At 39.1% G+C, this 23,222-nt stretch overlaps 1 protein-coding gene across 14 annotated transcripts; it reads left to right on the forward strand.

Annotated features, from left to right (window-relative positions):
* Window positions 1-404: 404 nt before the first annotated feature.
* On the forward strand, window positions 405-21,867 carry BIRC2 (baculoviral IAP repeat containing 2). Of its 14 annotated transcripts, none has more exons than XM_078339348.1 (11): window positions 405-564; window positions 934-1,052; window positions 1,724-1,851; window positions 2,128-4,285; window positions 4,385-4,484; window positions 11,638-11,716; window positions 12,693-12,741; window positions 17,467-17,706; window positions 20,240-20,494; window positions 20,765-20,806; window positions 20,909-21,867. In XM_078339348.1, the coding sequence occupies exons 4-11, from the start codon at window positions 3,391-3,393 to the stop codon at window positions 21,100-21,102; spliced, it is 1,854 nt and encodes a 617-aa protein (XP_078195474.1). In that variant the 5' UTR covers window positions 405-564; window positions 934-1,052; window positions 1,724-1,851; window positions 2,128-3,390; the 3' UTR covers window positions 21,103-21,867. The 14 variants fall into 14 exon arrangements, with proteins under 14 accessions (XP_078195474.1, XP_078195475.1, XP_078195476.1 ...); XM_078339349.1 differs by having other exon boundaries at window positions 1,747-1,851; XM_078339350.1 differs by having other exon boundaries at window positions 1,747-1,851; window positions 20,423-20,494.
* Window positions 21,868-23,222: the final 1,355 nt, after the last annotated feature.

Genomic DNA, 23,222 nt, shown 5'->3' on the forward strand with positions numbered 1-23,222 from the left:
CCAGGGCCAGGCCACAGCCCTGAGATGACACATGGTAGGACGCGCAAAACCACCGGCGCCAGGGTGTTTCCGCAGATTCAAACGCAGCGGCTCACGTTCTGCCACGTCCCCCAGGAGAATGGTGGCCACAGAGAGAAAGGAAATGTGAGGGGCACACACCGCAAGGTAAATAAAACGAACAAACACCGAGTTGATTCGGATAGCCCCATTCCCCTGACAACCCAGCCGGCGACTCCCGTGGGCGCTCACTGGCGCCGGGCCTCCCTGGGCCACCCGGCGTCTTTCCCGGAGGTTTGTCTCCTCACCGCCTAACCCGCGCTGGGTTTCGCTTTCCCGCCCCGGCCTCCCGGGCGCCCTCCCGCGGAGGCTAACGCGGGTCCCCGGCCCGGCGTGCTGACGTCACCGTGCGTCGGCGTGGGCCCGGCTGGGGCGGCGGGCTTCGGGAGCGCGGGGGCTGATACGAGATGAGCTGGCCGTATCTCCTAGTAGGCGCCGCCGCTTCCCGGCTCTGAGGAGGCCTCTCGGTAGCCGCGCAGCTTCCGTGTTTGCTGCGCCCGCACTGCGGTGAGTGCTGCTCCTTCCGGGCTCGGGCGGCGCGGGACGGGTGGGGACGGGTGGGGACGCGCGGGCCCGCGGGGGCCCACTTCCCTAATGTGGTGGCTGCGGGAGGAAGGACGCGGCCTGGGGCCCGTCGGCCGAAGGTTGAGGGTCGCCGGGGGTTCTGTGCTTTCCACTCTCACCGAGGTTTTATTTGATTCGGAAGCCCCAACTTCAAGACTTGCAGTCAAAGCGATTTTTTAAATAGGACTTGTTTTCAAGCCTCCTCTGGCCGCCGCCCACTCTTCTGGCCCTGGGACCTTGACCAAGATGTTTTCTCGCAGTTTTTTTTTTGCAAGGTTTTAAACTTAGCTTTCGGCTTTCTTTTAATGGAAGACATGGAAACGAAGACATTTCGGTGGCGCCGAGATCTCAGATTTCATAGTTCCCACTGCGCTGTCACTCCGGTAGTCGCCTGCGGTGTGTTGTGAGGAACAGCTCTGGGAAAGTATTGGGTAAATCCCATAGCTTCTATTCCTTTCCTTTCCGCCCTGTCCCCTTGCCCCGCTGCAGTTTGCATAAAGAGAATGCAGCAGTGTGGTGCTCGTAGATACAAATCTTTCATTTAAAGACAGGCTATGAGACGGGGTGTAATTAAAGCCGTCACGGCAGTGGTCACCGTGCCAGGACCACTGTTTCACAGCCCATCGTGTTAGGTTTTGTTTTCGAGTTGCTTTCTGCGGTTGTTGCCTTGGAATTGTAAGGGAATGGTGGCGTTTAAGGGTTTATATTAATGAGCTCCTGTTTTACTGCAGTTTTCCTAGTCGTGCAGAGACTTGATATTTACACACTAACGTTGCTGTCTAATTACTGCTGTACTGCTGCTCACCGGGTTTAGTGGAGTGTCTGCCTGTCTTTTTAACCAACGTTCCTTTGCCTCCAGGAGAGTGCCAGAGATAACTTAGGTCAGAAAAGGAGAGGAGCGCAAGGACAAAATGTTTTTTCCTGTGAAAATGTCCATTTGCCTTCAAAATTGTACATTTTCAAGACAGTATAGTTAGTGCTCTGGGAAGTATATTGCATTTATTTATTTTAATTAAGTACTTTTTCAGTTAGAAAGTTGTAGTGACAAATTGCTGGAATTAAGATGTATAATCTTTTCTTTTATTATTATTATTTTTTTAAGACAGAGTCTTGCTCTGTTGCCAGGCGCCAGTCTGGAGTGCAGTAGCGCAATCTCGGCCCACTGCAATCTCCGCCTCCTGGGTTCAAGCAATTCTCCTGCCTCAGCCTCTCAAGTAGCTGGGACTACAGGTGCGCGCCGCCATGTCCAGCTAATTTTTGTATTTTTTACTAGAGACAGGGTTTCACCATGTTGACCAGGATGGCCCGATCTCTTCACCTTGTGATCCGCCCACCTCGGCCTCCCAAAGTGCTGGGATTACAGGCGTGAGCCACTGCGCCCCGCCAAGATGTATTATCTAAAGTGTAAATTATTCTTTCACTTCACTGAATAAATTGAAGAGTATATAAGTTCTATTTGCCATGCAAATACAGTTTTCTGAAATACCTTTTGTTTTTTCTTTTCAGATTTACAGCCCTGAAGAATCTCCCTCTCCCTATTTTTCCCCCTGCAGTAATAAATCCCATTATGAAGACCTCGAAACTTTATAAAGGGATATAGTTTGAATTCTATGGAGTGTAATTTTGTGTATGAATTGTATTTTTAAAACATTGATTTCAGAAAGAAGGCTAGTAGAGTTGATTATTGATACATTATGCTAAGCAGTACTTTTTCGGTAATAGAATATTTTGTTAGGCATTTCTGATAACACTAGAAAGGGCAGGTTACATCTTGTGACAAATTGAGTAATGTTTAATTACAACATGACTGATAATTATAGCTGAATCGTCCTTAAATGATGTACAGGTTATTTAGCTTTTAAATGCAGTGTAAAAAGTGTGCTCTGGAAATTTTACAGTTAACTAAGTTTATGGAGAAAATACCTTTAGTTAATCAAGAATAATAAAACTGTATACAAAGTTAGGCAGAAAGTCCACATGATGCTGCAGGAAATGGAAACAAATACAAATGATATTTAACTAAGATAGAAGAGTTTACAGTCTGTGAACTTTAAGCAAAGTTCATTTGACATCAAACACTGTAACTGGCACAGGTTCAGCAAAGCTTGTGGGTGTTGGCTTCCCCAAAAGTTGTCAGCTGAAGTAATATAGCCCACTTATGTAAATACTCTGATGATAAGGGGTGTGAATTTAGCCTTTAAGTAGTGTGACCATATGAAGATTTTAATTACTTTTGTTTATTGGAATAAAATGAGATTTTTGGGGGGTTGTCATATTAAAATGCATATAGGGAAAGATGCCTGCATATAATTTCTTACCTTGTGGCATAATTCAGTAATTGTCCTGTTATCCAGGCTTAATAGCTTGTAACCAAACATAAATAAAAGGCATAATTTAGGTATTCTATAGTTGCTTAAAATTTTGAGAATATAAATCTCTTTGAAAAATCAAGGAGTTTTAACATTTTCAGAAGTGCATTGACTTTTTCTGAGCTTTTCGTTAGTATTATACAGATTATGAACAAATAGCACTTAGGTTGCCTAAAAGAGTGACTATAACCCCAAAGAGTCGTGTTCTAAGTAGTATCTTGGTAATTCAGAGAGATACTCATCCTACCTGAATATAAACTGAGATAAATCCAGTCAAGAAAGTATAGTGAATTCTACATAAGAGTCTATCATTGATTTCTTTTTGTGATAAAAGGTCTTATTTAGTGTGAAGAAATTTCAAGTGAATGTTTTAGCTATCAAACAGTACTATCACCTACTCATGCACAAAACTGCCTCCCAAAGACTTTTCCCAGGTCCCTGGTACCAAAAAATTAAGAGTATAATGGAAGATAGCACGCTTTTGTCAGATTGGACAAACAGCAGCAAACAAAAAATGAAGTATGACTTTTCCTGTGAACTCTACAGAATGTCTACATATTCAACTTTCCCTGCCGGGGTTCCTGTCTCAGAAAGGAGTCTTGCTCGTGCTGGTTTTTATTATACTGGTGTGAATGACAAGGTCAAATGCTTCTGTTGTGGCCTCATGCTGGATAACTGGAAACTGGGAGATAATCCTATTGAAAAGCATAAACAGCTATATCCTAGCTGTAGCTTTATTCAGAATCTGGTTTCAGCTAGTCTGAGATCCACCACTAAGAATACGTCTCCAATGAGAAGCAATTTTGCACATTCATTATCTCCCACGTTGGAACACAGTAGCTTGTTCAGTGGTTCTTACTCCAGCCCTTCACCAAACCCTCTTAATTCTAGAGCAGTCGAAGACTTGTCTCCGTTGAGGACTAACCCTTACAGTTATGCAATGAGTACTGAAGAAGCCAGATTTCTTACCTTCCATATGTGGCCATTAACATTTTTGTCACCATCAGAATTGGCAAGAGCTGGTTTTTATTATATAGGACCTGGAGATAGGGTAGCCTGCTTTGCCTGTGGTGGGAAGCTCAGTAACTGGGAACCAAAGGATGATGCTATGTCGGAACACCGGAGACATTTTCCCAACTGTCCATTTTTGGAAAATTCTCTAGAAACGCTGAGGTTTAGCATTTCAAATCTGAGCATGCAGACACATGCAGCTCGAATGAGAACATTCATGTACTGGCCATCTAGTGTTCCAGTTCAGCCTGAGCAGCTTGCAAGTGCTGGTTTTTATTATGTGGGTAAGAAGCAAGTAACTCTACATTTTATCAGTTTATTTCAATTTACGTATTAGAACATGGGTTTTCAGTATTTGTTTGTTTGTTTGTTTTTCCCTGGAGGTCGCAACGATGATGTCAAATGCTTTTGTTGTGATGGTGGCTTGAGGTGTTGGGAATCTGGAGATGATCCATGGGTAGAACATGCCAAATGGTTTCCCAGGTAATTGTTTTGAAAAGGTATTTGTACAAAAACTCTGCTAACTAGAAGTAGGCATGCTTACGTGATAAAGTTTACCTTTAAATCATAACAAAGCCTCTTTTATGCCACTGAAGAATTACCCTTCTAAAAGACCACATTTTAACTGTAATTATTTTGTTGAAAAGTATTCTTCTGTGTACTTTTCTTTTGTAATTCAGTTACAGTTATGGCCATACATTTTATTTATTTCCCATTTTCTTTTAAAGAGTACTTAAGGATTACAAAGACTTTATATAAAATAGAACAAAAAGAAGATAAGTTAGAAAAAGGTAAGAGAAGGAAAATAGAATAGATGCAGGAATAAGGCAAATTTAAAAAATGCATTTATTAAGAGCATATCTGGGCTGGGTGCAGTGGCCCACACCTGTAATCCCATCACTTTGGGAGGCCGAGGCAGTCCTTGGATCATCAGAGGTCAGGAGTTTGAGACCAGCCTGACCAACATTGTAAAACCCTGTATCTACTAACAATACAAAAATTAGCCAGGCATGGTGGCACATGTTTGTAGTCCCAGCTACTTTGAAGGCTGTAACAAGAGAATCACTTGAACCCGGAGGCAAAGGCTGCAGTGAGCCAAGATTGTGCCACTGCACTCCAGCCTGGGTAATTTAAAAAAAAAAAAAAGGCATATCTGCCCATTTTAATTGTAATTGTAAATTTTCTATACAGTTTTTTTTTTATAATCTGTCATTTACCTCCTTTTAGACACTTTGTCTCTAGCAGTATTTTTTTATTATATTCTAGAAAGAATTTAGGGGCAGCATTATTAGTAGAAATAGAATTAGAGATTGTCTTTATAATTGAGTAGCTATGTGAACTTGGATCTCATTGGTAAAATGAGGGGTTGCCCTAGATAATTTTTTAAAATAGTGATAAAATAGGCATAGCATAACATTTACCATCTTAACCATTTTTAAGTGTATAGTTCTGTGGCATAAAATACGTTAATACAGTTGTGCAGTCACACCACTATCCATCTCCAGAACCTTTCCATCTTCCCAAACTGAAACTGTCTACCCATCAAGTACTAACTCCCCATGACCCCTTTCCCCAACATTCTGGCAACCACCATTTTATTTCTTTTCTTTTCTTTTTTGGAGACAGTCTTACTCTGTCATCCAGGCTGGAGTGCAGTGACACAATGATCTTGGCTCACTGCAACCTCCACTTGCCAGGTTCAAGTGATTCTCCTGCCTCAGCCTCCCGAGTAGCTGGGATTACAGGTGCCTGCCACCATCCCTGGCTGTTTTTTTTTGTATTTGTAGTAAAGACAAAGTTTCACCATGTAGAGTAGGCTGGTCTTGAACTTCTGACCTCAAGTGATCTGCCTGCCTCTGCCTCCAAAAGTGCTGGGATTACAAGTGTAAGCCACCACCCCCTGCCCCACCATTCTGTTTCTGTCTCTATTGGATTTGACCACTCTAGGCACCACATATAAGTGAAATCATAATACAGTATAGATTATGGTTTTACCTGTGAGTGTCTTTCACAATAATGAAGAATCTCTTGAACCCCTTGAGGAAATTAAAAAAATATTTTTGGCCGGGCACCGTGGCTCACGCCTGTAATCCCAGCACTTTGGGAGGCCAAGGCGGGTGGATCACGAGGTCAAGAGATCGAGACCATCCTGGTCAACATGGTGAAACCCTATCTCTACTAAAAATACAAAAAATTAGCTGGGCATGGTGGCGCGTGCCTATAATCCCAGCTACTCAGGAGGCTGAGGCGGGAGAATTGCCTGAACCCAGGAGGCGGAGGTTGTGGTGAGCCGAGATCGCGCCATTGCACTCCAGCCTGGGCAACAAGAGTGAAACTCTGTCTCAAAAAAAAAAAAAAAAAAAATATATATATATATATATATTATAATATATATATATATATTTGATATGTGATGAAAAAGAAACTTGAAGTAACAAATACTTTATTATCAGTACAGTACATTGTTAAAAAGTTGTGTTTTAAAGTTATTAATATTCATAATATATCGAGATAAATTTTAACCTTTTTATACTCTGAAAAGTGATGTTTTACCTAAATTATTAATTATATTTAAAATTATATTAAAAAGCATGTCTTGTCAGACTTCTAAATGACTTAATTATGCTGGATTCTATGGGATTGTATATATTTAATTTGAAATTTAATTCATGTTGTGGTATCAAAGACAAAAACAGCTTCCAACTTCCAGTATTGGAACTACTACATTTTGTACTTCATGAAACAAAAAATCTTTGTTTTTGTAACTTGTGTTTTGTTTTAAATGATTAAATAAGGAAGAAGATGTAGGGGTACATTTTGTAAATACTTCTATGAAAACGACACATTTCTTTTGTCCTTTTTTTATTTTTTTGAGACAGAGTCTTATACCATCACCTATCACTGCTTAGTGCAATGACAAGATCTCAGTTCAGCTGCAAGCTCCACCTCCTGGGTTCAAGCCTCAGCCTCCTGAGTAGCTGGAATTATAGGTGTGCACCACCAAGCTCAGTAGTTTTTATATTTTTAGTAGGGATGGGGTTTCACTATGTTGGCTAGGCTGGTCTCAAACTCCTGACCTCAAGTGATCCACCTGCCTTGGCCTCCTAAAGTGCTGAGCTTACAGGTATAAGCCACTGAGCCCTGCCCACATTTCAATTGTGAATAATCTTTAATCTCAGTAAATCCATCACCTTATGTAGTAACTTTTTTTTTTTTTTTTTGGTGATAACTCTTAAAAGATGCTCTCTTTGCAAATTTCAGGTGTAAAGTCCAGTATTATTAGCTATAGTCACCATGTTCTGTATGTCATATCCTCAGAAAGTTTGTGTCCTTTGACCAACATCTTCCCATTTCACCCACCTCCTTATCCCTGGCAACCAGCATTCTACTCTCTGTTTCTATGAGTTTGACTTTTTTTTAGATTCCATAAATAAGTGATACCATACAGTATACTTTTCCCTTGGTACGCTGGGAGGATTGGTTCTAGGACCCCCATGTATTCCAAAATTGGCGTGTACCGAAGTCCTAAAGGTGACCCTGCAGAACCTGTGCATCCAAAAGTCAGCCCTCCAAATATGTGGGTTTCACATCTGCACATAAGATCTGTATTTGGTTTAGAAAAATCTGCATGTAAGTGGACATGTACAGTTCAAACCTGTGTTGTTTAAGGGTCAGTTGTATTTGTCTTCTTCTGTCTGGCTTAGTTCACTTAGCCTAATGCCTTCTACGTTCATTCATGCTGAAAATGGCAGGATTATCTTTATTTTCTTTTCTTTGTTTTTTTTTTTTTTGAGACGGAGTTTTGCTCTTGTTACCCAGGCTGGAGTGCAATGGCACGATCTTGGCTCACCGCAACCTCCGCCTCCTGGGTTCAGGCAATTCTCCTGCCTCAGCCTCCTGAGTAGCTGGGATTACAGGCACGCACCACCATGCCCAGCTAATTTTTTGTATTTTTAGTAGAGACGGGGTTTCACTATGTTGACCAGGATGGCCTCGATATCTTGACCTTGTGATCCACCCGCCTTGGCCTCCCAAAGTGCTGGGATTACAGGCTTGAGCCACCACACCTGGCCTCTGTTTTTTTGGTTTGAGATGGAGTCTCACTCTGTCACCCAAGCTGAAGTGCAGTGGTGCAGTCTCAGCTCAGTGCAACCTCTGCCTTCCAGGTTCAAGCGACTCTCCTGCCTCAGCGTCCTGAGTAGCTGAGACTACAGGTTCATGCACCCACACCCAGCTAATTTTTGTATTTTTAGTAGAGATGAGTTTCACCAGGCTGGTCTACATACAACTCCTGACCTCAGGTGGTCTGCCCACCTTGGCCTCTCAAAGTGCTAGGATTACAGGCGTGAGCCACTGCACCTAGCTGATTATGTGATTTTTATCCTTCATTCTGTCAATGGGTGGCATCACATTTATTGATTTGCATATGTCATACCATCCTTGCATCCCAGGGATAAATCTCACTTCATCATGATATATGATTCTTCTAGTGTGCTGCTAAATTCCGTTTGCTAGCATTTTGTTGAGGATTTTTGCATCTGTGTTCATCAGGGCTATTGGCTTGTAATTTTCTTTTCTTATGTTGTCCTGGTCTTGCTTTGGTATCAGAGTAATGCTTGGCTTTGTAAAATAAGTTTGGAAGTATTCCTTCTCCTCCTCCTCCTACTCCCTTTTCCCTCCTCTCCCTTCTTCCTCCTCCTCCTCCTCCCTCTCCCTCTACCTCCTCCTCTTCTTTTTTTAGATGGTGTCTCATTCTGTCATCCAGGCTGGAGTACAGTGGCGTGATCTCAACTCACTGCAATCTCCACCTCCCAGGTTCAAGTGATTATCCCACCTCAACCTCCGACGTAGCTGGGACTACAGATGTGCATCACCATGCACAGCTAATGTTTGTATTTTTAGTAGAGATGGGTTTTGCCATGTTGGTCAGGCTGGTCTTGAACTCCTGACCTCGTGTGATCCACTGGGCTTGGCCTCCCTTAGTGCTGGAATTACAGGTGTGAGCTACTATGCCTGGCTTTGAATTCTTAAAAGGCAAATATTGTTTTGCTTGATAGTGTCCTATAATTCAGGTAGGCTTTCTCCAGTATTCTTTTTTTTTTTTTTTTTCTGTTTTTCTTCTCTTGATTAGGTAATTTCAAATGACCTGCCTTTGAGTTCATAGGTTCTTTTTCTGCTTGATCAGGTCTGCTATTGATGCTCTCTATTGCATTTTTTTTAATGTTCTTCAGCTCCTGAATTTGTTTCTTTTTATTATTTCTATCTCCCTGTTGAATTTCTCATTTGTTTGTATATATTTTTTATATCATTGTCTGTGCTCTTTTGTAGCTCACTGAGTTTGCTTGAAACAGTTATTTCTGAATTCTTTATCTTTAGTTGATAGATCTCCATTTCTTTGGGGGTGGTTACTGGAAAATTACTGTGTTTCTTTGGTAATGTCATGTATCCTTTTTTTTTTTCCTTATCTGTTTCTTGTGGCCTTTTGTTGTTATCTGTGTATTTGATGGAATAATTACTTTTAGGCATTACAAACTAGTTTTTGTTTTGTTTTGTTTTGAGAAAAGACCTTTGCCTGTGGATGAGTGTGAGGCACCAGCCTGTAGGTGTGGTAGTTCTAGCTCTGTGAAAGACCCAGCATTGTAAACTCTGTGCAGCTCTATTAGCAGATCATCATCAGTGAGGATTGCAGGGGTCCTCAGCATCCAAGGCTGCAGGTATCCATACCAGCAGCAAGGGTTTTTTTGGTCTATAGTGGCAGAGGCTGCTGGGGACGTCTTGATCACTTTTTCTCCCATGGGAGATGTCATGGCCAAGAGATTTCTTCTTAATACAGGTTCTGACTTTGGGCTCCATTGTGTTGGTGGTGGTGGCAGCACTGATGTCTCTGATGGTATGGACACCTGTGGAGCAGCTTACAGAGCTGAGGTTTGGAGAGCAGGTGCCTGCAGAAAGACAGCAGCTCTGGGGTTCAGGATGTTGACTGCCCTGCAGCAGTGGTGCTTTTGGTGCCTCAGATGTGGGTGCACATACCGCAGCTGTTGAGTTGGGTGTGGAGTGCAGATGTGCAGAGCAGCCAGAGAGCTGGGATCTGGAGAGTGTGCGATTAGAGCAGCCACAGAGCAAGGCTCTTACATGCATAGTACATGTGGAGCAGCTGTGGCTCTGAGGTCTCGGGCATGTGTGGGGAGAGGGGACTGCACTGTCTCTGGACAGTGCAAGAGTGCTCCTTTTCAGGGTGAGGAGTACAGTAGTATCTCCTTCTCCAGGGGGTTCAGAGCAGCAGTGGGTGTCGGTTACCTTAATGGTGAAAGCTGTCAGTGTCCTCTGCAGAGTAGGCTGCTAGGATTGGCGTCAATGAATACTATGGGATCCTTCACCGTGAAACCTACAGGAAGTCTATGGCTATCTTGAGGGTTAGTGGATGTCTCTGGAGACCTGCTCTGGGGAGGAGCCTAGCGGTGTTTGCCACTGAGGACCGTGATGGCACTCACCGCATGACTGATACAGATAGCCCTCACCCCTTTTTCTCTAGGTGTCTCTGCTGAGCATATCTCCTAGCTCTCCTTTCTTCGCGGTTATTCTCCCTGTTTTTTCCCCACTGTATTGCTGTAGCCTTATTGGGCCATTGTGTCCTCCCAGAGCTGTATTTGTTTGTGGATAGCTGCCTCTTTGTTGTCTTTTTTGGGCGGAGGATGGCTATTGTCTCCTAGTCTGCTATCTTGCTGATATCACTCTTGGAAACTTTCTTTGAGCTGTGGCTTTTCATTTCTTTAACATTGACTTTTGAAGAGCAGATGTTTTCAATTTTGATGATGTCAGTTTATCAATTTTATCTTTTGTGGATTATGTTTTTGGTCTTTTATCTAATAATTCTTTACCTAATGTAAAGACAAAAGGATTTTTCTCCCGAGCTTTTTTCTAAAGTTTTATTATTTTAGGTTTTTTATTTAGGTGTATGATCCATTTTTACTTTACTTTTGCATATAATATGGGGATAAGTCAGAGATTTTTTTTTCCATGTGAGTATCCAGTTGTGTAGTATCATTTGTTGAAGAAACAAAAGGAATAGAATGGATATAGATGGGATGTGAACTTATTAGAACATCTTTGATAAGCCCTATCAGTTTAAAAACAAATATTTGGAAACACTGTCATATTTAATATGTAGATAAAAATATTTGATTCTATATTTTTTGGAGGGAAGGTAGTTGATTGTGGTTCAAATGTAATAGAAGAGTGAGCATTAAAGAAAGATTAGCCGTTAAATTGTGAAAGATCACATTTTAGGAATATTGAGTTATGTGAAACTGTTAAGTAGTCCACTTTAAGTACAAAATAAATTGTGTATAATAGCATTTTTCAGGAGTTAGCTTGTTCCCCTTTGTAGGTGCACATGCTTTTCTTTTTATTGTTGTGTTAATGGATTGAAATAGAAAATATCATGATATATAACATACAGTAAGATGTATATTGTTTTATGATAATTTTGTTCCTGTTATGTATGTGTTCTGGGTTGTGATATAAAATGTTTTTACTGTGAAGTACAATAAATGATCTGAAAACCATTTTTCTAGAATGATCAGGTTATATTTGATATGAAACAGTTTTTAAAAGTAATTTTCCTCATACGTTTTAGATGTGAGTTCTTGATAAGAATGAAAGGGCAAGAGTTTGTTGATGAGATTCAAGGTAGATATCCTCATCTTCTTGAACAGGTAAATACATTTTTAAAATTAACAACATTGAATTCTGCTTTATAATAACAAAAATATTATTAGGTTGGTGCAAAAGTAATCGTGGTTTTTGCCATTGAAAGTCATGACAAAACTGCAATTACTTTTGCACCAACCTACATTAGAAGTTATACTTATTTCTGGCCAGGCAGTGGCTCACTCCTGTAATCCCAGCACTTTGGGAGATTGAGGTGGGCAGATCACAAGGTCAAGAGATCGAGCCCATCCTGGCCAACATGTGAAACCCCGTCTCCACTAAAAATATAAAAATTAGCTGGGTGTCATGATGTGCACCTGTAGTACCAGCTACTTGGGAGGCTGAGGCAAGAGAATCACTTGAACCTGGGAAGTGGAGGTTGCAGTGAGCTGAGATTGCACCACTGCACTCCAGCCTGGAGACAGAGCGAGACTCTGTCTCGAAAAAAGAAGTTATACTTGTTCCTGTTTTATTAATTGCAGTTACATATTTCATTCATATTAATGACACCTTTGATTTTTATTTTTGTAACCAACTTGATTGTTTAGGGCTTTTTAAAAAATATTGTTTTTACTATTTTGAAAAATCATTTGTGCTGCCACTGTACAAATTCGTGATGGATTGGAGAAGGCTCTTTAGTGTCTCTTTGCTGTTTTCCGGAAAAACAAACAAAAAATAACTTGTTAGGAGCTGACACCCTTTGAGAGTAACCCAGTTAAAATTTTACTTTCCAAATGGAATGATAAACCACTAATACATTTTTCTGCTTTCTTGAAACTAGAGAAATACTTGAATTATAATTTGGGATAACATGAAATTTAAGGAAATCTATGTATTTAGGTAAAAGAAAGCAAAGTGATGGTCATAAATCACTCAGTTCTCAAAAGATTGTATACACTTAAAGTAAACTTAGTTTAAAAGTGTTGTTCCTTTCAGATTGTTGGGGATCTCTGATTTTACCTATTTTCTCTTGTTTCATAGCTGTTGTTAACTTCAGACACTACTGGAGATGAAATTGCTGATCCACCAAGTATGTATGAATTAATTTTAAATATGGAGTGGAAATTTATATAAGAATTTTAGGAATGGGCCAGGTGCAGTGGCTTACATCTGTAATCCCAACACTTTGAGAGGCCGAGGAGGGTAGATCACCTGAAGTCAGTGGTTTGAGACCAGCCTAGCCAACATAGTGAAATTCCGTCTCTACTAAAAATACAAAAAATTAGCCGGGGGTTATGTGCCTGTAGTCCCAGCTAATCTGGAGGCTGAGGCAAGAGAAAAGCTTAAACCAGGAGGTGGAGGATGCAGTGAGCTGAGATTGCGCCACTGCACTCCAGCCTGGGTGACAGAGCGAGACTCCATCACAAAAAAAAAAAAATTTTTTAGGAATCAAAGTATGTATTTTTTAAAAGTGTTTCTGAAGCCATAAGAAAAAAAACTGGGATGTTAGCTAATACTATATATATGTGTGTATATATATATATATATATATATATGTGGAGAGAGAGAGAGAGAGTTGTTAATAAAACTAGAGGATCATAAAAATATACTAGTCTTTGTTCTAGTGCTATACTTACCACTTTTAGTGCTGACATTCCAACTGGAGAAATGAGACAGAAGCAAAAGAAAAACAAATAGCTCAAAGCAACACCAAATAAGAGGTGCAAATAATAAGCCCTCCAGAAAGGAAAAGGTTGCTCTGAGCTAGCATGATTTGGAAAAGGTCAGTTTACATATGATTCAAGAATTGAACTAGATGTTGGGTATTTAAGTCACGTATGTTATATTTAAATGCAAGTGCAGGAAATAGTATAGCTTTTGATTAGAGCTTAATGTTAACCACATCTGTCAGTTTATGTAATATACGTATGTTATGATATCTAAAATGGCTAAGGTAATAATCCATTGTTTTATGTACCAGTCACACCTACAAAGGCCATTCTGTTTGTGGCACAGCATTTCAAGAAAGGTATTGGCAGATTTGTTAACTGGATCAGAGAAAGGTGACCAAGATATATAAGAGTCTTAGAAACCATGGTTCAGGAGGATTGCATGAAGGATTTAGTAGTATTTGATTGGAAAATAGGAATAGGAGTACCTGGGTACATGACGACTATCTCCTGTGTAATAGACTGAGAAAAGATAGACAGCAGTGTGAGCTCTTGTTAAAATTTATAACCACTGCTGTCAAGTAGACTGCCCAGCAGTTCTACCATAGTTGCTAATAAAATCACTTTGTCAATCTTTAAAATGACTATTTCTTGTTTTTGCCTTTGATCATTTTCTAATACTCTCTTCCCACCTTACTGTCAGTTTATAACCTTGCTTCTCTAAGAAAATAGAATCCAAATGAGAGTTGCTTTATTGCCTCACAAAACCACTAGGCTGTGTAATTTATGCATGTACTCTTCTTTCTGTTTGTTCATAAAAGATGAATTGTCCTTGCCTTTATCTAAGGCCGATACTTCCACTTGTCCTCTATTCCATCCCCTGCTGTCAACTTAAGAATGTTACCTTGGCAGTGACATGCCCTTTCTCTCGAGTCATCAATTTTTCCATCTCTCCTAAATCATTCATGTTAGCACATCAACATAATGTACTTTTGCTAATCCTGGGAAAACTTGCACGAACCAATGTCCCTATCCAGCTATTATCTCATTACTCTGCTTCCCTTTACAACAAAATACCTAGGAAGATTGATCTGTGCTTGCTTTCTTTTACTTCCTCACCTTTCAGAATTCTTTCTTTTACTTGTTCTTCTAAAAACTGTCTTATCATGGTTGCCAAGGACTGCCATGTTAGCAAATCTACTACTTGATGTGTTACCCAGCATTTGATAATCATTGAGTGCTTTGTCTTTTTTTTTTTCTTTTTTTGAAACAAGGTTTCATTTTGTTACCCAGGCTATAGTGTAGTGGTGCGATCATGGCTCACTGCAGCATTGACTTCCCAGCTCAGGTGATTCTTTCACTTCAGCTTCCCAAGTAGCTGGGACTGCAGGCATGCACCACCTCATCCGGGTAATTTTTTTTTTTTTTTTTTTTTTTTGGTAAATACAGAGTTTCACCATGTTTCCCAGGCTAGTCTCAAACTCTTGAGCTTAAGCAATCTGCCTGCCTCAGCCTCCCATAGTCCTGGGATTATGGGCATGAGCCACTACACCTGGCCTCATCTTTCTTAAGACACTTTTTTTTCCTTGAATTATCAGACCCCATGCTCTTGGTTTTCTATTTCCCTGGTTGATCCTGAACAATTTCCTTTGTTGGCTGCTCCTTTTTCAAACTTTAAAATGATGGTTCCCTCAGAGCTCAGCTTAAATTTATTTCTCCATTTCCTGAGCCCCAAGCTGGAATGTCCAGCTGACTGTTTAAATCTGTGCTTGGCTTAACAGACGTTGTAGAGTTAATATGACCAAACCAGAAATTTTCTTCCCATTCTTCATCCCTCAGATTTGTCGTCTTTCTTTTTTTTTATTTATTTTTGAGACAGAGTTTCGCTCTTGTTACCCAGGCTGGAGTGCAATGGAGTGATCTCGGCTCACCGCAACCTCCGCCTCCTGGGTTCAGGCAATTCTCCTGCCTCAGCCTCCTGAGTAGCCGGGATTACAGGCAAGCGCCACCATGCCCAGCTAATTTTTTGTATTTTAAGTAGAGACGGGGTTTCACCATGTTGACCAGGATGGTCTCGATCTCTTGACCTCGTGATCCACCCGCCTTGGCCTCCCAAAGTGCTGGGATTACAGGCTTGAGCCACCGCGCCCGGCCCAGATTTGTCTTCTTTTGTCTTCCCCATCTCAGTTAGTGGTACTCATTTCCTAAGTTGGCTCAAATTTGGCATCATCTCTGATTTTTCTCCTTCCTTTAGTTTGTATATTTAATCTGTTAGAAGTCATTTCATTTCTGCCTTCATAAAATATCCCAAATTTGACTACATCTCACCATCTCTACCGCTATTAACCTAATCCAACCTACCATCATCTGTGTCTAACATCTGACAAGTCTTCCTGATTCCAGTTTACCCTATTAAAGTACATCTCCACCTAGCTGCCAGTCATCTTCTGAAAACACAAGTCAAGTTTTATTAGTTGCATGCACTCCTAGAATATTCTAGTAAACTTAGAATAAAATATAAACTCTTAGGAAGGCGCTACTCATCTGGAACTTGTCCTCCTCTATTGCGTTCTACCACTCCATAGCTCATTCCTTTTTCCCCCTACTATTAATAATTGCACATGTAATAGATGTATACATTCTTCGTAAGGGAAAGGAAAAGAACTAAATACTGTAGGCAATGCCAGATTCCCCTCTGATGCTTATATAGGGTTTCATTTCTAACTTCTAACACCCAGAGCTTCGTAGCATGGGTTAGGTATATACCAGTTTAGTTCATTTGTTTATTTTTAAATTTCTTCACAGTAGTCCAGCATATTGCATTTTATTTATCCATTCCTTACTGAGAGCTATTTCTGTTATTTTTTTTTCCTGTGTAAATATTGCTGTAATGATCCTCTAACGTGTCTCTTACCCTGAACATTAAGTATTTCCTGAAGGCATGCACTTAAAAGTGAAGTAGAGCTCACTCCTTCTTATTTAAGTCTTTGTTCTGGTGCCATTTCTTCAGACAGGTATTCCACACATGTTTAAACAAGAGAGCACATTGTTGACATTGAATGTTTATATGTTCATTATAACAGTTTCCCAGAAGATGGCAGTAGTGTTTTGAAGAATTATGTTATTTTGTATTTTACATAGAAGTATCATATGGTCTAGCATTGGCTCTTAGCAGGAAATGCTTTCCTGGCTACCCTATCTAAAGTGTCTTCCTGCTTCCTGGTTTCTTTTAATGACCTTTCACTACTTTTTTATTCAGAGTGTCTGTCACTATCTAAAATCATATTGCTTTAATTACTTCTTAAGCTTTACTTCTTCACTACATCTTCTGGTTTACTGTACTTCCCATTTTTGTTTATGTTACTCTGTCTACATCATCAGTAATCCACTTATCTAGACCTTGTCCATCCTTCAAGTCCAAACTCTAATGCTACTTTTCCACAAAGTGTTTGTGATTTTCCTCCACTTTCCTGGGTGGAGAAGATTATTTCTCATTTCTAAGTTTGCATAGCATATTGGTATCCCAAAATGACCACACATCAGAATCATTTGGGAGAATATTTAAAAGATATGGATTCCTAATTCTTTTTTTTTTTGAGACAGAATCTTGGTCTGTCACCAGGCGCCAGGCTGAAGTGCAGTGGCGCAATCTCGGCTCACTGCAGCCTCTGCCTCCCGGGTTCAAGCAATTCTCCTGCCTCAGCCTCCCGAGTAGCTGGGGCTACAGGCATGTGCCACCACACCCAGCTAATTTTTGTATTTTAGTAGAGAGGGGGTTTCACTATGTTGGCCAGGATGGTCTCGATCTCTTGACCTTGTGATCTGCCTGCCTCAGCCTCCCAAAGTGCTGGGATTACAGGCATGAGCCACTGTGCCAGACAGATTCCTAATCTTATCCTTAGAGACTCTCATTAAGTAGGTCTAGGATGTAGCCAGAGGTGGGTTTTTTAAAAGTACAGCAGTTAATTGTATTGTCATTTGACCATTATGAAGTTTAAACTTGTTCTGGAGTTATAGGTAATTGATGTGTATAGCTCATCTCCTTTACCAGAATGTGAGCGTAAAGGATGAATAAAGATTGTGTTGTGATACTTTTTTCCATAGGTTTTGTAGAATTTAATATTAGCATGTGTCTTTTCAAATAGTTATTCATTTTGGATCAGGAGAAAGTTCAGAAGATGCCGTCATGATGAATACACCTGTGGTTAAATCTGCCTTGGAAATGGGCTTTAGTAGAGACCTGGTAAAACAAACAGTTCAGAGTAAAATCCTGACAACTGGAGAGAACTACAAAACAGTTAATGATATTGTATCAGCACTTCTTAATGCCGAAGATGAGAAGAGAGAAGAGGAGAAGGAAAGACAAGCTGAAGAAATGGCATCAGGTACTTGGGAATGTTAGTCACTTGCATTATTTCTCAAAGGAGCTCTGAGGACTGTCTCACATGTTATAGGACAGCATGCTTGTTTCACATCCACTAACTAACTGCTGGCAGTAGTCCTCTAGTCATTTTGAAACCATCCCTCCTTTTCTACCCCTCTCAATTGCTTCACGTTGAAAACCGTTGACTACAGCTTTTTTCTGTATGTTTATTTTCTGATGAGATTCCCTGATTTATGCCAATCAGAGAATTTTAGCCTAATAAGCTCTTTCTTGAGCTGTATTGCATTTCTTTCTCATACAAACTGATTTAAATGGTTTTGAAAGAGCAAGATGTTAAAGTTGGATGCAGGTCTTTTTTCTCCTTTTTTTTTTTTTTAAGTTTCTGCAAATCATATTTTTAATATGATATTTTACTCCCTAATTCTTGCTAAGTGATCCTCATACAAAAAATAGAACTTACTATGAAATTCTGGGGTTTGATGAGAACTACCTGCCCAATCCAAGGATAACAGGGAAACTGACTTTTCTATTCATCCAAATAGTATTGTCTCAGCCCCTCAAAACAAGTATGTTGATTAATCATTTATTTCTTCAATAAATTTTTATTGAGCATGAGCACCAGTGCCAAATACTGTGCTAATCATAGTGGTTGCTCTCAAGGAGTGTATACACCAGCTAGGGAGACTAGTGTGCAAAAGACAAGGTTAAAGGGCCAGCGGAGAGGTGAAGGTTGCATGTATTGGAGTATTGGGTTGGAAGATGCTTTCTTTTTAAGCTTGTATGTAAAGATAGGAATAACTTAAGAGTACCCTATGGCATGACCATGTAGCAAAATGTTTAAAGTCTGGATTTCCACACTAACAGATTTGTGTTTAAATTCCAGCTCCATCATTTACTAACTTGGCTATTTATTCAACAAGACATCGGCTTTCTCATCTGTAAAACGGGGATAGTAATAGTACTAATCCCATAGGGTTACGGTAGCAATTAAATGAGATATTGCAAATAAAACACTTGAACATAGCTCCTAGCACATCAATTTTTTTTGAACCATTAGGTAGATTGACTTGGGAAGTGGGAGGGACTTGGTGAAAGAAAAGGCCTAAGACAAGTCAATTTAAGGATTGTTAAGTAGTCATAAAATCCAGCTAAGGTTATATGAAATCACTGTCACCTTAGACTTATGACTTTCTCATACTTTGTGTGGGTCAGAGAATGGTACTGAATTACAGATTTGGCAGTGTTAATAGGGGAAAGACCAAGTAAGGAATAGGGAAGACAAGTTCAAGGCTAATGTAGAGAACCTCAGTGAAACACCTGAGTGATACCTAGATTAGAATAGGATGTTTGAAGCAAAGCCAGGAGACAGCTCTTGTGCAAGTAGGATTGGGAATGACTTGGAGATCTTGAAAAGGTAAAGAACAAATTTGTTAGCAGTAAGAGGAGTGGTTAAGATAGAAGAAAAAGTTGTGGTCATAGAATGGAATTTCATAGTTTTGAGATTAATAGAGTGTTCACTTCTAGAATGATGTAAAAGGAGAAGATGACTTCTGTTTTTATAATTTATTTCTCATTAAACTGGTACTTTGTATAAATGTACTCTTAAGATTTTTTCTGAAAATAGACAAATTTTATAATTATTTAGACACCAAAAGAAGGATCTACCATATTCCATTAATATAAATTAACTATGGAGTTTTATGTGATGCAATATCGAAGGAAAAACATTTGCTTTTTTAAAAAAAGTCAGACTTGATTCTTATGTAGTTTTTAATTGCTGTAAACATAGACATTTATGAAAGAGTAATGGTCGTTAACTATGTACCACATATTGTGCCAAATGCTTTACATGTGTTATTCGGTCCTCACAACTCTGAGGAAGGTACCATTATTACAGATGAGGAAACTGAGGTCTGTGGGGAAAGATTAGGACACATGGCTAGTGAGTGGGCTAAGCTAACACTGGAACCTAGGTCTGTGTTGACTTTACTCCTCAAACCCTACAACACTACAATGCTGCATCTTAGGTATGGGGTGTTGAAAAGAACCCTGGTCCAGGAGACCCGGTTCTGCAGCTTATTCTTTCTGTGATCTTGGACACGCCACTCATTCTTTTCTGAGTCTTTTTTCTCCCTATGTGAAAATGAGAGGCAGTAATACTTGCCTTGTTTAATTGACAGGATTGCTGTATCAAATGAGACAAATTACTATGAAAGTACTTACAAAAGTAAAGTAATTCAATGGAAATATAAGTCAGTATTATATAGGGGGGAAATTTTTACTATCTTTGAAAAATGTCTTTCAACAAACAAAAGTAAAAGTGGAATTCTAGGACATGTGACTATATAGACTTAAAAGTTACAGAAACATACTTCTCTGGAAGTTTTCCAAAACAACAAACTTTAAAATGCAAACAAGTTACTTTGTTTTTTGAACTTATTTAGTGCCTAAATTATTTGTAGATTTGGTTATTACTGACTATATAAGTGTAGTTAAAGGAGTTTAATGGATTTCTTTTTCTTTTTTTAATGAAGATGATTTGTCATTAATTCGGAAGAATAGAATGGCTCTCTTTCAACAGTTGACGTGTGTGCTTCCTATCCTGGATAATCTTTTAAAGGCCAATGTAATTAATAAACAGGAACATGATATTATTAAACAAAAAACACAGATTCCTTTACAAGCAAGAGAACTGATTGATACCATTTTGGTTAAAGGAAATGCTGCAGCCAACATCTTCAAACACTGTCTAAAAGAAATTGACTCTACGTTGTATAAGAACTTATTTGGTGAGTTTGTTGGGAGAATTATTTTAGAAATTCTTAGGACTATGTTCATCTCTGTTTGACAAGCAAATAAATCCAATTAGCAACGGTCTGTATTTCACTTGTTCCCAAAAAGCGGCCTTTTCTTTCCCAAGTAGTATGCCTAAATGTAACAGTTCTGATGATACATAGCTACGATCTACATCATTTCATAAATAGGTGAAAAAAAGAGGTAGTAGGTGAAGCAGTTTTGTGTTAGTAGAGTGATGCTTTTTATATGTTTTCTTTCCTCAGTGGATAAGAATATGAAGTATATTCCAACAGAAGATGTTTCAGGTAAAACAAAGATTTAAAACCAACAAAAACTATTACCCTTATTTTTTTTTTAATGGGAAATGAAGTGGAAACAGTTTCACTAATGTTATTTTTTGTTACTAGGTCTGCCACTGGAAGAACAATTGAGGAGGCTGCAAGAAGAAAGAACTTGTAAAGTGTGTATGGACAAAGAAGTTTCTATTGTATTTATTCCTTGTGGTCATCTGGTAGTATGCCAGGAATGTGCCCCTTCTCTAAGAAAATGCCCTATTTGCAGGGGTATAATCAAGGGTACTGTTCGTACTTTTCTCTCTTAGAGAAAAATAGGCTATATTTTAACCTGTATAAAAAAGTCTCTAAAATATTGTTGAACACTTGAAGCCATCTGAAGCAAAAAGGGAATTATTAGTTTTTCAATTAGTAACATTCATGTTTTAGTCTGCTTTGGTACTAATAATCTTGTTTCTAAAAGGTAATATCATATTTAATCTTAATCTGTTTATTTACAAGGGAAGATTTATGTTTGGTGAACTATATTAGTGTGTATGTGTGGACATAAGAGGAGTTAAGGGAGTTAGTGTCACGGCTTGTTATATATCATTTAGGGAATTACTGGATTTGGTATTCTTTCAGAAAGCTCTGAATACTAGATTACAGTGTAGATTAAAATAACTGGAAACCGGGAGCTCTGGAGTTCATCAGAGTTACGGTGCCAAATTGTCTTCGGTGCTTTTCACTTGTGTTTTAAAATAAGGATTTTTCTCTTATTTCTCCCCTTAGTTTGTGAGAAACATCTCAGTAAAGTGCTTTAAAACGATTGTTACCAGAATATTTTTTTGTCCTGATTTAAAAAGTAATTTTCATGTGTCTTCATTGTACTCAAATGCCAACTATTAAGTAAATAATTGCATTCATGAGAAATTATTAACAAGTATTTAAAAATAATGTTATTTGGGAAATTTCTTTAGATGACAGTTTCTTGTTGCTTTGTATGTTACAGATACAATGTTGGATGAAAAACGAATCCAACATTAATTTTGAAAAACTCTTAATAAATTAGATAAATAGTTGTTGTTTTCAGACATTTGTGTAATTGCTTTGTTGCATAAGTGTTGATGGGGCGAGGAGGTGGCATAAAGGCAATGAATGGTAAGTACCTCCTTTCTGGGTCCAGTCATATTTGACCTTTCTTAGATTTGGCTCTGGCAGACTTCTGAAGCCAGGTGGATAAGGAGGTCTAATATTAAAAACTCTCCGTTTTTCTTCTCACATCACAGCTCTTTTAGATTCCTTTAGAGAACACACGGGAAGAGTGAGTGAGAATTTCTGTATCCTCCAGCCTCTTCTCTTGCTTTTGTTTCTATCCTGATGTGCTGATGCATGTATGTAAGTCCAAATGCATATATACCTAGGTTCAAGGCCTCATGAGAGAAATGCTCTCCCAGCCATTAGAGAGGGAATTCTTTTTTCCCCAAATTCAGTTGACTCAGAACAATGTTAAAACATTGTTAACTTTTCTCTGCCTTTCATTCTGGCCTATGATAGCTGACGGGATAATTAGCTCCCTCGAGGAATCAAACTAAAAGTTCTTTAGTGAGAACAACCCAGTATATCTAAGTCGTAGAACTAAACCCCCTTGTCACAGAATACTATTAAATCTTTTTAAAAACTCTTTTTTTCTTTTTCTTTTGCTTATAATAGCTGCTCTATTGAGGATCCCCTGTGTCAGTTACAGTGCTAAATGCTTTGAACAATTGAGATGTGCTGTAGGTTCAGTTGTATTCCCCCCAGATTTATATGTTGAAGTCCTCAGTACCTCAGAATATACCTGTATTTGGAAATAGGGCCTTTAAAGAGTTAGTTAAGGTAAAATGTTAGTATATAGTTGACTGTTAATCAACATAATTGGTTTTCTAAGAAGAGATTAAGATACAGATGGACAGAGGGTGACTACGTGAAGACACCTGAGAAACAGGCCTCAGAAGAAGCTAAACCTGCCAACACCTTGATCTTGGACTTCTAGCTTCCAGAACTGTAAGAATATAAATTTCTGTTGTTTAAACAACCCAGCCATTGGTTCTTCGTTATGGCAGGCTGATGAAGTAACACAGGCTGTCATTAGTAGATACTTTAAAGCACATTGGCTTTGATCCTTTCAGCAATTTGCGAAGTTTTGAACACAGATCTGCCTGACTCCTTAGCTTGTGTTTATGAACAAACTGTCCTAATAAGCTATATTGATATTTTTTTAAATTACATGGGCTGCCATCTAGTATAACTATAATGACTTATGATTTGCCTTCTATTTATAAAAGAGTTATCTTTGTTTTATTCACCTAGTCAGTTTTAATTAAGGACTTCTGTGTTTTTCACAGTAAAAATAATGCAAAAAATATAACTAAACATAATGTAATTTATACTTTATCTGCTTGCCAAA

Source organism: Callithrix jacchus, chromosome 10 (genome assembly GCF_049354715.1).
Source record: "Callithrix jacchus isolate 240 chromosome 10, calJac240_pri, whole genome shotgun sequence".
In the NCBI taxonomy this organism is placed as follows: domain Eukaryota; kingdom Metazoa; phylum Chordata; class Mammalia; order Primates; family Cebidae; genus Callithrix; species Callithrix jacchus.

What these genes read in the sequence shown, in the direction of transcription:
- BIRC2 (XM_078339347.1), top strand. Translation starts at nt 3,391, where the DNA reads ATGCACAAAACTGCCTCCCAAAGACTTTTCCCAGGTCCCTGGTACCAA. An exon ending in CATGCCAAATGGTTTCCCAG is followed by an intron (nt 4,485 to 11,637) that starts GTAATTGTTTTG and finishes CATACGTTTTAG; the next exon opens with ATGTGAGTTCTTGATAAGAA. An exon ending in TGAAATTGCTGATCCACCAA is followed by an intron (nt 12,742 to 17,466) that starts GTATGTATGAAT and finishes CTTTTCAAATAG; the next exon opens with TTATTCATTTTGGATCAGGA.